The sequence below is a fragment of the Mus caroli genome, unplaced genomic scaffold (genome assembly GCF_978045245.1).
Source record: "Mus caroli unplaced genomic scaffold, Mus_caroli_1 scaffold_12, whole genome shotgun sequence".
Taxonomy (NCBI): Eukaryota; Metazoa; Chordata; class Mammalia; order Rodentia; family Muridae; genus Mus; species Mus caroli.
In genome coordinates, this window is record NW_028227267.1 from 20,297,607 (window position 1) to 20,313,025 (window position 15,419).

Below are 15,419 nucleotides of genomic sequence, written 5' to 3' on the forward strand. Positions count from 1 at the left end.
ACCTTCCTTTGCTCCTCTCCTACTTTTTTGAATCCTTTTCTTGACCCCTAGATTGTCTCAAATAAACATTGACATGCATTCATCCTATACAACGAGTATGCTATGAGGACTACTCCTTAGGACCCATAGTTAGTGGATCTTCCTTTCTCTGTTACTGCATAGCTGTTTCTTCTTTTTCTTTTTTTATTATTATTCTTTAATTTTTTTTTTTTTTTTACAGTCCATTTGTTGTGCCCCTCTCGGTCCATCCTCTTGACAGTTCCTCCCCCTCTGCCCCCAAGAGGATGTCCTCACCCCCACCCTCACTAGACTTTCCCCCTCCCTGGGGCAAGTCATAGCTGTTTCTTATATTTCCTCATTGGGTGTGCTCTGATTTTTTTTTTTTTTCTTAAATTCTTGTACTTGGTCTTTTTCTGTATTGTATAGCTGTTGAAACCATCTCATCTATTAAACTGTACTTATTGATAATTACCTTTCTTCATCATTAGATTATAAATTCTTTGAAATATAAGGGACTGTTTTCTGTTTATATTTAGAATTCTATTACCTAGAATTGTGCCTGGTAAATAATAAGAGCTTAAAGTTAAATATTTATTAAATGGTTATGAATTTATAGAGAGACTTTTTTTTCTAATCTTATTTCCAAGATATAGTCGACAGATATTAATAAGTCTTATGTCTGTTAATGGGTTTTTTGAAGTATAAAACAGCTCTCATAAATTTGAGAAAATGTGATAATAAAAGATTAAGTATGTCTTTAAGAATTAGGTTTACTGAATTTTGTAAAGAGTAAGTTTTCTTAGTTGGCAGACTTTTGTTCTCTTTAGTTGCAGTGGCAATGACACTTAGAGGCTGGTGCTTCGGTTCAGTCCCCATTGCTTGCTGTGCATGTGTGCAGTGATGGGTGTCATCCCCAGCGCTGGGAATACAACAGCAACCAAACATGATAGTATGTCAGGGTCCTAAATGTTAACATTCATGTTGTTTCCAATCAGTAATAATTTTCCTTTCTTTTTAAAAAATTATTTGTAGATCTAACAGCTTTAATGCAGATAGAAACATAGGTAAGAGTCTTATTTTTTTTTTACTTTTATAAGTTGAAAGTATAAACAGTGAAAGATTAAGTTAAGTGTTTTGTTTTATTTTCATAATAAAAATATGAAATATAAAGTAGGTGAGGTCATGTTAAAAATGTAGCATCAGTATTTGATCATTCAAACATAAGGACTCCTTTTAGATGGACCAGAATTTCTTGCACTTGAATTGGAGGGGGGAAAAAAAGATAAATTGGGTTTTACAATTGAACTAGAGATTTTGGTTTTAATAAAGAAAAATTTAAACGGTATTGTTTTTTGTTTCTTTATTACAAAAATGAGAACAAATTATAAACAATTAGAAGATAGGAGACATTAATCAGGTTTAATATAGTCTCCTTTGGAATAATAACTATATTGTTTGTTCTGCTTTCTAAAGGGGGCACTTAGACAGATTGGCTCTTCCTTGAAATTGGAATGTTTTTTTGTTAAGGGGAAAACATACCGCAAACTAGAAACATATGAACCTTTCCCTGAAGGGCATGTCACTTCTGTGGTTATTTTATACTTAAAACCTTATTTCTAGATACTTTTCATTTCTAATAAATGTTACTTTATGGGTTATCAAGCAACCGGACTCTTCTTTCTTTTGTTTAGATAAGTTTAACTATACCTTGTGGAAAGGACAACTTTTAAATAAAGGAAAGCTTCTGTGTTCTATTTCTTTGAGGTCCACCAATCGTGCCTTTTTACCTGTCAAGCTGTAAGTATGTTGCACTAAAAGAAAATAGTGGGAGGGGCAGAGGGAGGATGACAGGGAAGGGGAGTGAGGACAGACTATAATGACACACACATGCACACAGAGTCTCTATTTCACATGATAATCTAAAAAGGTAAATTTCAAAAAATAAAAAGAAAACAGTAATCGACAGTAAAGGGGACTATCAGTTTCTTCTTTAGTTGTTTGTTTGTTTGTTTGTTTTTCTTTTTAAAAAATTTTGTTTGAGGCTATCATTCTGGATTGGAACTCACAATATACTCCAGGCAGTCTATTTCAACCTTATGTATGATAGATTTTAAGGATGCGCCACCATTCCTGGCTTGCTTGCTGTCTATCTTTTATTAATTTTAAATTTTACTGTGGTCCGTTTAAAACTTAAACACAAATGTTAAACGTGTTTCTAACGTGTTGGTTTTGTAATTTCAGAAAGTTAAGTTAGCAAACAAGCTCTGGCTCACCACTTTGACAGTGTCTAGTCAGATGTATGTGGTATTCTGAATGGTTTTAAGTCTGAAAGATGAGGTTAAAATTTTATTCTATGTACATTTAGTTAGCAGTTTATATATAATAGACTCAAAAGTTGGCCAGTCTTATCTATGTTTGGTGTCACATACCTAGTAATCGTACTACTTAGTAGACTAAGGCAGAGGATCTTGAGCTCAAAGGCAGTCTTGGCTAGTGATTTCTAAACTGCAGACCAGAGTGAAATCCTGCTTTAAAACAAAAAGAAAAAAGGGGTGGTTGGTAGTGGTGGCTAAACATTTCTTTGTTGAAAAGAGCTTTGATGTGGTAAGTTAATGTATACGCACTATTCATGTAATATACATTAGAATTAAAAGTTTATTTATTGTTAATATCACGGGAAATGATGTAAATGCTTAAAGATGTAGGTCAATGGTGGAATACTTGCCTACCATACAACCCTTGGGTTTGATAATCTGCATCTCCAAAAGATAAGCTATGCCAGCTCATAATTTAAGTGTAAATGACAACTATATACTCATTTTGTTAGTAAAATTGGCATGTAGGATTAACTTCTGACATAAGAATCTAAGGTTGGCAATATTGCCAGTTGCTACTTATCTGTATATATTTATCTGAGCTTCCTGTATCAGGTCCTCTTTAGAATAAGGTGAGCTATTAATAAATATATTTTCCCATCAGGTGTATTTATTTTATTGTTGTTGAGAGAAGGTTTCAGGTAACAGTTGGCAACAAATTCACTTTATAGCATAGGATGACCTAGAACTTATGATCCTCCTGCCTTTTCCACCACCCAAATGTTGGTATTACAGGGAAGTGCCACCACACCTGGTTTATATGATTGTGGAGATTGATTTCAGGTCCTTCTTACAGTATGCAGGACTGTAAGCACTGAACAGCTGCACTCTTTCCCCCACCCCCACCCTCATCAAGCATATTTTAATGATGTATCTGATAACATTGCTAGAGTTAAAACTACAGGAATGCCAAACATGCGCTTATATTTTCTTTCAGTCCTGAGAAATTGGATGTTGAAACAGTTATGAGTATTGATTGTTTGAAACAGAAAATTCCTCCTTCATTCTTTTATAAAGACACATATGTGGGTCCTAATGAAGGTAAAGAAATTAAATTTCATTTATTGAAATATGTAAGAAGCAGACCTGATTTTATATTTTACTGTATATTTTTTCTTTGTCTCAGTTTTAAAGAATGGAATGTATTGTAGCCTTTATGAAGTTGTAGAAAAGACAAGAATTGGAAGTAATATGGAATGTTTACTGCAAAAACTGGAGAAAGAAAAACTTGTGAGTGAAAAGTTTTAAATATTTCCATTATTCCTTGAAAATATGTTGTTATTATTATTTTTGGTTTTTCAAGACAGGGTTTCTCTGTGTAGCCCTGGCTTTCCTGGAACTCACTCTGTAGACCAGGCTGGCCTCGAACTCAGAAATCAGCCTGCCTCTGCCTCCCGAGTGCTGGGATTAAAGGCGTGCGCCACCATGCCCGGCTCCGAAAATATGTTGTTATTAATGTTTTAATGTATTCTTGCTATCGGAATTCCTACACAGTCTCTATTGGATGCTCTCATTTAGTGTATTTTATTTTTAGTAGTAGAAGTAGTACTGTTTTACTTTGGAGATGGGTTCTTGTTATGTAGTCTTTTTGCTATGTAAAGCAGATATAGTAAGATAGAGTATTTTTACCCAGGACAGTAGACTTTATTTAGACCCATTTTTAATTTATACTTTGTGATTATAAATGTTGTATGACTATCAAAAATATTTATGGAATACTGAATGAGACAGAGTTTGAACAAAGTTATTTAAATATAGTTTGATTGAGGAGAAAAAGTAGCTTTGCTTCTGAAAATTTTGTTTTTATTTTATGTGTGTGTTCCTGTATGTATGTGCCCTGTCATCTCTCTCTATGTCTGTCATAGAGAGACTTAATTACAGATTCAAAAGAACAAGACATTTGAAGAATGTTTAAGAGATACAAGAACTATCAGGGAGGAAGTATTTATTCAGTGCCTTTAAGCCAGTATTAGTGTGGGAATTTGGATTTTGTCCTGAGAACAGTAGATTTTGGAGGAAATAGAGAGAGTGGGGATCAGGCCTTGAATATGTATACAATCTCTCTCTTTTTTTTTAACAATATCTTTTTTTTTAAACATTTATATTGTACCTTCTCCAAAATTGGCCATATAATTGTTCACAAAACAGTACTCAACACATAACAAGAAGATTGAAACAATCTCATGCACCCTATCAGATCACCACGGCCTAAGGCTGGTCTTAAATACCAACAGAAAAACGGAAAACACACATACACATGAAAGCTAAATAGCGCTCTACTCAATGATAACTTGGTCAAGGAAGAAATGAAAGAAATTAAAGGCTTTTTAGAATTTAGTGAAAATAAAGACACATCATACCAAAACTTATGGGACACAATGAAAATGGTGGTAGGAGGAAAACTCATAGCTCTAAGTGCCTCCAAAAAGAAACTGAAGAGAGCTTATAATAGCAGCTTGTCAGCACACCTGAAAGCTCTAGAACAAAAAGAAGCAAATATACCCAAGATGAGTAGAAAGCAGGAAATAATCAAACCAAATAGAAACAAAAAGAACTATACAAAGAATCAACAAAACCAGGAGCTGGTTTTGTTGAGAAAATCAACAAGATAGATAAATCAGACTAACCAGAGGGCACAGAGACAGTACCCAAATTAATAAAAATCAGAAATGGAAAGGGAGACATAACAAGGAAATAGATATTAAAATAACTGTTCTGTTTTTTTGAATATCAACAGATGAAAATATTAAAATCATGTTCTACAAAAACAACCATCACAGATCATAACTACTTCTAATTTCTCTATAAAAAGGTTCTTTTCATGTTGTGTAGGAAACTGCGTCTTTTCTTTTTTCAGTTTATTAGGTATTTACTTCATTTACATTTCAAATGCTATCCTGAAAGTCTCCTATACCCACCCCCCCCTGCTCCCCTACCCACCCACTCCCACTTCTTGGCCCTGGTGTTTCCCCTGTACTGGGGCATATAAAGTTTTCAAGACCAAGGGGCCTCTCTTCCCAGTGATGGCGGGCTAGGCCATCCTCTGCTACATATGCAGCTAGAGACACGAGCTCTGGGGGTACTGGTTAGTTCATATTGTTGTTCCACCTATAGGGTTGCACACCCCTTCAGCTCCTTGGGTACTTTCTTCTCTAGCTCCTCCATTGAGGGCCCTGTGTTCCATCCAATAGCTGACTGTGAGCATCCACTTCTGTGCTTGCCAGGCACTGGCATAGCCTCACAAGAGGTAGCTGTATCACGGTCCTTTCAGCAAAATCTTGCTGGCATATGCAATAGTGTCTGCGTTTGGTGACTGATTATGGGATGGACCCCCGGGTAGGGCAGTCTCTAGATGGTCCATCCTTTCGTCTCTGCTCCAGACTTTGTCTCTGTAACTCCTTTCATGGGTGTTTTGTTCCCAATTCTAAGAAGGGGCGAAGTGTCCACATTTTGGTCTTCGTTCTTGACTTTCATGTGTTTTGCAAATTGTATCTTGGGTATTCTAAGTTTCTGGGCTAATATCCACTTATCGGTGAGTGCATATCATGTGAGTTCTTTTGTGATTGGGCTACCTCACTCAGGATGATACTCTCCAGATCCAACCATTTGCCTAGGAATTTCATAAATTCATTGTTTTTAATAGCTGTGCTAAATGTACCACATTTTCTGTATCCATTCCTCTGTTGAGGGACATCTGGGTTCTTTCCAGCTTCTGGCTATTATAAATAAGGCTGCTATGAACATAGTGGAGCATATGTTCTTATTACCAGTTGGAACATCTTCTGGATATATGCCCAGGAGAGGTATTGCTAGATCCTCTGGTAGTACTATGTCCAATTTTCTGAGGAACCGCCAGACTGATTTCCAGAGTGGTTGTACAAGCTTGCAATCCTACCAACAATGGAGGAGTGTTCCTCTTTCTTCGCATCCTCGCCAGCATCTGCTGTGACATGAGTTTTTGATCTTAGCCATTCTGACTGGTATGAGGTGGAATCTCAGGGTTGCTTTGATTTGCATTTCCCTGATGATTAAGGATGTTGAACATTTTTTTTCAGGTGCTTCTCAGCCATTCGGTATTCCTCAGGTGAGAATTCTTTGTTTAGCTCTGAGCCCCATTTTTTAGTGGGGTTATTTGATTTTCTGGAGTCCACCTTCTTGAGTTCTTTATATATATTGGATATTAGTCCCCTATCTGATTTAGGATTGGTAAAGATCCTTTCCCAATCTGTTGGTGGCCTTTTTGTCTTATTGACAGTGTCTTTTGCCTTACAGAAGTTTTGCAATTTTATGAGGTACCATTTGTCAGTTCTCAATCTTAACTGAGATAACATGATAACTGCCAGTTGTGCCAGCACCATTTGTTGAAAATACTGTCTTTTTTTCCACTGGATGGTTTTAGCTCCCTTGTCAAAGATCAAGTGACCATAGGTGTGTGGGTTCATTTCTGCCTCTTCAATTCTATTCCATTGTTCTACCTGTCTGTTGCTATACCAGTACCATGCAGTTTTTATCACAATTCCTTTTTAGGTCAGGCATGGTGATTCCTGACCAGAGATTCTTTTATCATTGAGAAGAGTTTTTGCTATCCTAGGTTTTTTGTTATTCCAAATGAATTTGCAAATTGCCCTTTCTAATTCCTTGAAGAATTGAGTTGGAATTTTGATGGGGATTGCATTGAATCTGTAGATTGCTTTTGGCAAGATAGCCATTTTCACTATATTGATCCTGCCAATTCATGAGCATGGGAGATCTTTCCATCTTCTGAGATCTTTGATTTCTTTCTTCAGAGACTTGAAATTCTTATCTTGTCTAGTTCCTGATTTTAGTGGGATTGCTTCCAGCTTCTCTCCATTTACTTTGATGTTGGCTACTGGTTTGCTGTAGATTGCTTTTATTATGTTTAGGTATGGGCCTTGAATTCCTGATCTTTCCAAGACTTTTATCATGAATGGGTGTTGGATTTTGTCAAATGCTTTCTCAGCATCTAATGAGATGATCTTGTGGTTTTTGTCTTTGAGTTTGTTTATATAGTGGATTACGTTGATGGATTTCTGTACATTAAACCATCCCTGCATCCCTGGGATGAAGCCTACTTGGTCATGATGGATGATCGTTTTGATGTGTTCTTGGATTTGGTGTGCGAGGATCTTATTGAGTATTTTTGCATCGATATTCATAAGGGAAATTGGTCTAAAGTTCTCTATCTTTGTTGGGTCTTTATGTGGTTTAGGTATCAGAGTAATTGTGGCTTTATAGAATGAATTGGGTAGAGTACCTTCTGTTTCTATTTTGTGGAATAGTTTGAGAAGAACTGGAATTAGGTCTTCTTTGAAGGTCTGATAGAACTCTACACTAAACCCACCTGGTCCTGGGCTTTTTTTTGGTTGGGAGACTATTAATGACTGCTTCTATTTCTTTAGGGGATATAGGACTATTTAGGTCATTAATCTGATCCTGATTTAACTTTGGTACCTGGTATCTGTCTAGAAATTTGTCCGTTTCGTCCAGGTTTTCCAGTTTTGTTGAGTATAGCCTTTTGTAGAAGGATCTGATGATGTTTTGGATTTCCTCAGGATCTGTTGTTATGTCTTCCTTTTCATTTCTGATTTTGCTAATTAGGATGCTGTCCCTGTGCCCTCTAGTGAGTCTGGCTAAGGTTTTATCTATCTTGTTGGTGGAAACGGCATCCTTTAAAGGGTAAATATTTATTGCATATACACTTAAGTAATTTTGGAAGTTTTAACTCTGAAGATCATTTAAATATCTTATTCTAATATACATAAATATATTTCTGAAGTTTTATAGAACTGAAGATCCTGAAAGAATTATGCCTTACTTTAATGAAAATCCTTAAGCTCAAAATATATTAAAAATTGGAATGACTGAATGTTATTTATTTTTAATATAATTTTTCTCTACTGCTGTAAGGTACCTATATATACATTACTTAAACTATTTTAGTATATTCACATTTGTGGGATGGAATATTTTATTATTCTAATCCATTTACTCAATGATAATGATAATGATTAGTGTGTTTTCAGAGTCTCTTATTTGAAGTGTGTTTTTCCAATTTGTATCTCTTGGGCAGCTGTCATTTGTAAAATAATAGATTTCTATGATATGATACCTTAAACTACCCATGTGAGCTACTACTCAATGTTTCCTCAGCGTGTTTAAAAATTCACAACCCTTTCTACTTCGAAACTTTCAAAGACCTCCCACATCTGCCACACATGAATTAATCCTTCCTGTTCTATGCTTATATGGACATTCTTCATTTGTTTGTACAAGCATTAAAATTCTTATCAATGCCCTGAAAAAAATGAAATAAACATTTACCTTGGTTACTAATAAATCAAAGATGAGTTGGGTAATAGTCCATTAAAGGGTAGTGGTAGATTCAATGAGAAATCATAATAGTGAGACTGAAATGGATGTTGACTCGGTACTATCCAGTGCAGTACAGAGAGAATACCTAGTTTTGGTAGAGTCAGGTTAGATGTCAGATTGTGATTGGAGAGTGAATATATAGTTGCAGTGTGTATGGTGTAGCTGAGTGAGAAATAGGTTCAGAGAAGGAAATTGCTTCTTTTCATGAGAAATGAATGTGGTCAGCTATCAAGTTTCTATAGATATGTAGAACTTTTAATAGTGGGTTAAAATTTTAATACAAGTTTTCAATAGTGAATTTTTATTCCTCACATTGAGCCTCAATTTCTAGGTAATCAAATGGAGATTTTTGTCAGTAATTTTCAGAGCTTGCAACTTCATTTAAAATGGGTATATAGAGTTTCATCAGGTACATATATATGTACATTTAATCAGTCTCTGGTATAATTATATCTGAGATAGATTATATATGAAACCTATATGTACAATATTAAACAATTTTTGCCCTGAGTATATAAGCACTTGGCATAGGTATCTTGTAGTGATATCAGTCTTTTCCTACTTGTAAGTATAAATACACTTTTTGTGATTGGTTGGTTTTGTTTTCTGAGACGGGGTCTCATATAACTTGGGTTACTATAAAGCAAGAACAGCCTTGAATTCCTGACCCTCTTGCCTGTATCTCCGGAATGCTGGAATTGCAGTAACCCACCACTACCAACACTTGAGGGTTTTATTGTGAATATACCTTTATAAATAGATCTTGCCTCTGAATGCCCAATGTAATTATTCTTCATAATGAAAATTCTATTCTGTTCCTAGTTGAGAAAGTGAAATTTTAAATAGTAGGTTTGGGTATATAGAGATACTGTGCTTCAGAAGCTAACTATTTAGAGTTTGTACAGTAAGAGGTTATGGTATCTGTTCAGTTCCTTAAAAATTACAAGTCAGGATAGGAAAGATGACTGTTTGGGCTTCACCTAAACAAGTGTGTTAGGGTTTGGAAGAGCAGGTCTTTGTAGAATTATGATCTTGAAGGGACACTGGCAACCCTCAAGGACGCGCTACTATTCAATGATTGCTGTATTCTGATAGTAAGACTTTTGCAGTCATTTATCAGTCTTGTAGATGTAAATAGTATTTTACTGTTTTTTTTGTTTTTTAAGCTTGTGGGGTTTTTGGTTTTTTTTTTTTTGTGACAGGGTTTCTCTTAATATTTAACTTTGGCTTTTCAAGAGAACTTACTGTGTAACCCAGTAAACTCTCAGAGATGTGTCTGTTTCTGCCTCCTGAGTTCTGTGATTAAATGTTTACACTGCCACTCTCAGTCCCATGATTATTTGAAATTAAAAAAATAAATAGGTAAACCAGTGGTGGTGGTGGTGGTGGTGGTGGTCGTCGTCGTCGTCGTCGTCGTGTATGCCATTAAAGCCCAGCGCTCAGGAGACAGAGGTATGCAGATCTCTGAGTTTGAAGCCAGCCTGGTCTATACAGTGAGTTCTAGGACAGCCAGGGCTACACAGAGAAACCCTGTTTAAAAATAAAGCAAAGCAAAACAGCCCCACAAAAATAAATAAATGATGTTTTAGTTAGAATTTCACTGCTGTGAAAGATTCCATGACCAAGGCAATTTTTAGAAAGGACAACATTTAATTGGGACTGGCTTACAGGTTCAGAGGGTCAGTCCATTATCATTAGGGTGGGAGTGGGGAGCAGGCATGGTGCAGGAGGAGCTGAGAGTTCTCCATTTTCATCTGAAAGCTACTAGGAGAAGACTGACTCCCATGTGGTTAGGAAGAGGGTCTCATTGCCCATGCCCAAGTGCCACACATTCAGCAAGGGCACCCCAACTCCAACAAGGCCACACCTCCTAAGAGTACCACTCCCTAGGCCAAGCATATTCAAACCACCACAAACAATAAAATATATTTTGTAAATTAGTTTCTGTTAATGCCTTGCACCCATTACTCACTTTTTCCTATGTTTTTCTTGAGAGGCTTGTTTTTTTTGCTAATTTAAACTTTGTCTTTCTTCTTTCATTGTGTAACACAGGGCTCAAACTTCATGCCTCAAACTATGTAGATAACTCCCTAAGTCATTTATTGAATAATCCATATTTATTATTTTCTGTGTGTAAGTGTACATGTATTGCTGGATGTTGAATCCTAGGTTTTGAGTTCTAGCAAGTACTTTGCTTCTTAGCTATATCTGTAGCCACATTTAAGTTCAATTTCTCCTATGTGTGAAAATGATGTGCCTGTCTCTGCCTCCTGAGTCCTGGTATTAACGGTGTGAGCACCACCCAGCACATAACTAAAACTAATCTTGAAACTCTGTTCCCTGAACTATTCTTTGTTTTTTCCTTTAAAGAGTTATTATATATAAGTACACTGCAGTTGTCTTCAGACACACCAGAAGAGGGCATCAGATCTCATTATAGATAGTGGTTGCTAGGATTTGAACTCAGGACCTCTGGAAGAGCAGTCAGTGCTCTTGACCACAGAGTCATCTTTCCAGCCCCCTCTCTGTACTACTCTTGAAACCCTGCCTTGATCTCCTAAGTGCATAACCACTCCTGCCTGTGGGTTTAGTGCTCACTGGTTTGTTTTTTTTTTTTAAACTTTGATATAGAAATGTGTAGTTTAATTTGTAAATGTATGATAACACTTTTGCTTTCTTATTCTAATTTAATTGCATTGTAATCTGAATTGATGTTAGTTTGATGTTTGTTTGGACTTATGTCCTATGTGTTTAATTTTTTTAATGCATCCTCTCTTCATAAGTATATATTCCATAATTGTTAAATTTTAGCTTGACAAATTTTATTTATTTTAGAAAAGAAAAGAGTTTACTAAGAACATATTTTTTTATTTGTTCTGAGATATGGTTTTGCTATGCAACTCTGGCTGGCCTGGAACTCATTATGCAAACCCAGGCTAGCCTTGAACTCAGTAGTGATCTCTTCCTGCTTCTGGTTACCAAAGACTGTGATTAGTAGGGTACCTCACCTAGTCCAAGAGAAGGTTTTAATATCGATACAAGTATGAGATTCTTGTCTTTCAGATTCAGCTCTTAGTCTTCAGTATTTTTTGTTGTTAGGATGACCCCTAACCCTTGGTGCTGAACATGGAATTTAGGACTTGATATGTGTTAAACCACTTCTCCCACAAAGCTATAATTCCCAGCCCTTTCTTTTTATATTTTGAAGAAGGAACTATCAGAGATTCCCAGTCTAACCTGCAGCTTGTGATCTTATCTCAGCGTCCCAAGTAGCTGAGGTTATAGGCCTGTGCCACCAGATCTGGCTTTCTGTGTATATTTGTGTGGACATGTCTGATGCTCATGGAGGCCAGAAAAAAAGTGCATTGGAACCCCCAAGAACTGGCTGTGAACCTCCATTTGTGAGTACTAGGAACCAAACCCTGGTCCTCTGCAAAAGAAGCAAGTACCCTTACTGGGCAATGGTGGTGCACGCCTTTGATCCCAGCACGCTGGAGGCAGAGGCAGGTGGATCTCTTGAGTTCAAGGACCCCTTGGTCTACAGAGTGAGCTCCAGGACAACTAGAGTTACACAGAGAAACCCTGACTTGAAAAACAAACAAACAAACAAAAGCAAGTGCTCTTAACTGTTGAACCATCTCTCCTGCTCCTGCTTTGTAAATCTTTTGGGGGAATGTTTCTGTTTTTTGTAATTTCTGGTATTTTGTATGTTACTTTCTCCACATAGTTAAAAGGTCCTTATACTGTTTATCTTTCAGGTCATCTCTTGACAGGTAAAATTATGTAACATGAATGATACTTATTAAATAACTATAAGATTAAATTCTGGCAGCATATTTCATTGAACATTATCTTGAATTTTCATAGGCAGTTATTTCAAAGCCTGCTTTATACCCAGTGTCCAGCATACTGCCTTGCAAATAATGCCTTTTGCGCTAATGAGAAATAAGTCTCTATATTTAACATCAAGTTATTTTTCACAGATAATTATAATTATTTCAAAAACATTCTCAGTATATTATAAATAATTTCTCACTTGATTGTAATCTTTAGCAGTTAGTTTTGGTGGTTTTAATGTTATTTTGTTTTGCCATAGTGAAGAGTTTTAATCTAATCTGTAGTAGTGTGTCTCTTTACAAGTAGTAGTAATAATAAGGTATATGTAACTTCTGTCTTCCCAAACTACAGGTTCTTGTTAAACCTTTAGGAGACCGAGGATACCTTTTTCTTCTTTCTCCTTCCCAGATGGTTTCTCCATATGGTAAGTAGTCTGGCTTTAATTTTTACAGTTTAAAAAAAAAAGTTAAAATATTTTGATGATGAATTTGGCTTTTTACCCCCTTTTTTAGAACATCAGACTGTCAAGTCACGAATCCTACATGCTTTATTTCTGTTTCAAGAACCTAGATGCCTAATTATCAGTAAGTTGTTTCTTAATGTCGAAGTATGCTTGCTGGTAGAAAGTTATTGAAATCTTTTCAGTAAGGCTACATTCTATCTCTTCTACAACTTACTTTTGGAAATATTGGGATTATTTTTGTGGAATCAGTAATATAAAACATGACTTTGATATGTTCCCTCTCTCCTTTTTTTTGTATGCTGTTTCCTGGTTTCGAAGTTTTATTCTTTTATTTATTTATTTGGTTTTTCGAGGTAGGGTTTCTGTGTGCAGCCCTGGCTGTCCTGGAACTCACTCTGTAGACCAGGCTGGCCTCGAACTCAGAAATCCGCCTGCCTCTGCCTCCCGAGTGCTGGAATTAAAGGCGTGCACCACCACACCCAGCTCCGAAGTTTTATTCTTAATGGTGACAATTTGTTTTGGTTTGGCTTTTTTGAGTGCTTTAATTAGTGATGTTTGATTATAAATGTTTCTGTACTGAAGCTCATTAAGAGTTTTATGTGGCACAATTTTCTTTTATTCATTTGTGCATTCAAGTCTTAGTGATTTTAAAGTATCGTATACGATATTAAGCATGAGGCCTTTCAGAGTTAACTAGAATTTGGGATATTTATGTTAGAGAAGATTTTGCTGTTTCTCTTCTAACAGTAAACCTGTTACACCTGGAGCAGGTACAACTGCAGCTACTCAGTGCATGGATATGTGCTTATGGGGAAATGTGTTTAAAGTTAAAGAAAAGAATGACTTTATTATTAGCAAACTGATCCTGCTTAGAATTTCACTTCTTGCTTTCTCCCCCCACTGCTCGCAATTTACTTGCCACCATCTGTGTTAAATGCGGGTGAAAGAAGGGAGGAGGATTAGTGAGTGGCTTTCTCTCTGTTCAAACCGTCTTCTCCCCTGCACTTGTTTTGGTTCCTGGCCTGTTTTAAGCAGAAGCATATTACTCATCCGTTGCTGTGCTGTATGTATATCAGAGGCAGGCGCTCACTGGCTCAGCATTAAAGTTCAGATGTTGTTATACTTCAGTAATACACATATTTGTGTTTTATTAGTTTCCTTATTGCTAATATAGTTTATTCTTTTGTTTTTTTGTTTTGCAGCACAAAAAGGTATGATGAATACAACACCACTGGAGAGGCCTGAGAACTTACCAGATATATTAAAAATAACTCAGTTTTTACAGTTTTCTCTGATTCAATGTAGAAAAGAATTCAAAACTATAAACACTATAAATTTTCATTCTGTTGTTGAAAAGTATGTAAGTGAATTTTTTAAGCGAGGTTTTGGTTCGGGTAAGCGAGAGTTTTTTATGTTTTCATATGATTCACGATTAGATGATAGAAAATTCCTATACTCAGCACCAAGAAATAAATCCCATATTGATGACTGCTTACATACCTACATTTACCAGCCAGAAATGTATCAGTTACCTATTTTTAAATTAAAAGAGTTATTTGAGGAAAATTGGAGACGTCAGCAGTTTAGTCCACTGTCAGATTATGAAGGTCAAGAAGAAGAACTGAATGGTTCAAAAATGAAATTTGGAAAACGGAATAATTCAAGGGATGAAACTACTGAACCTGAACAGCAGAAATCTTCTCATTCTTTGGATTATGATAAAGATAGAGTCAAAGAATTGATTAATTTAATTCAGTGTACAAAAAAAAATGTGGGTGGAGATCCAGATCCAGAAGATACAAAAAGCAAAAATGTCTTGAAGAGGAAGCTTGAAGATCTACCTGAAAATATGAGAAAGTTTGCCAAAACAAGTAATTCAACTGAAAGTTGCCATCTATATGAAGGTAAAATAATACCCTACTTTTATTAAAAAAGCCAAAACTTATGACCTTAGTTCTGTTCTTCCCATCTTAGAGATAGAGATATTCAGATGACTAAGCCTAAGAGCCAAAACCAGAATTGTCCAGGGTATTTGGTTAGGTTCAGGTTTTATGGTCCCCCCTCCCCCGCATCCCCCCTCCCGTATATTTTAATTTGCTGCAGGGTTTCACACCAGAGCTCTGACTGGCCTGGGTTCTCACTTTTCCTTCCTCAGCTTCCCAGAGTGCACAATGAAAAGATGTGGTTGGTTGACTTTTGAAGTTTTTACAGTTTATTAATCCTTAGAAATAGTACATTGTCACAGCAGGGAAGTCATTGCAGTGGCTTTATACTTTCTCCTGGTATCCACTCCAGCTTACTTTTTTGCTAGTATTAGCATTAACCTTTGCAGTTTGCCAACTTTCCATTTT

At 36.1% G+C, this 15,419-nt stretch overlaps 1 protein-coding gene across 4 annotated transcripts in view; it reads left to right on the forward strand.

The window, feature by feature from the left end:
- Tasor (transcription activation suppressor) overlaps positions 1–15,419 on the forward strand; it is a 54,506-nt gene that overhangs the window by 18,451 nt on the left and 20,636 nt on the right. For all 4 annotated transcript variants that reach the window (XM_021181460.3, XM_021181458.3, XM_021181461.3 and 1 more), the window contains exons 8-14: positions 1,033–1,064; positions 1,692–1,797; positions 3,313–3,416; positions 3,502–3,605; positions 12,957–13,029; positions 13,118–13,189; positions 14,271–14,972. In XM_021181460.3, coding sequence (XP_021037119.1) covers positions 1,033–1,064; positions 1,692–1,797; positions 3,313–3,416; positions 3,502–3,605; positions 12,957–13,029; positions 13,118–13,189; positions 14,271–14,972 — 1,193 coding nt within the window. The remainder of the gene's footprint in view (positions 1–1,032; positions 1,065–1,691; positions 1,798–3,312; positions 3,417–3,501; positions 3,606–12,956; positions 13,030–13,117; positions 13,190–14,270; positions 14,973–15,419) is intronic.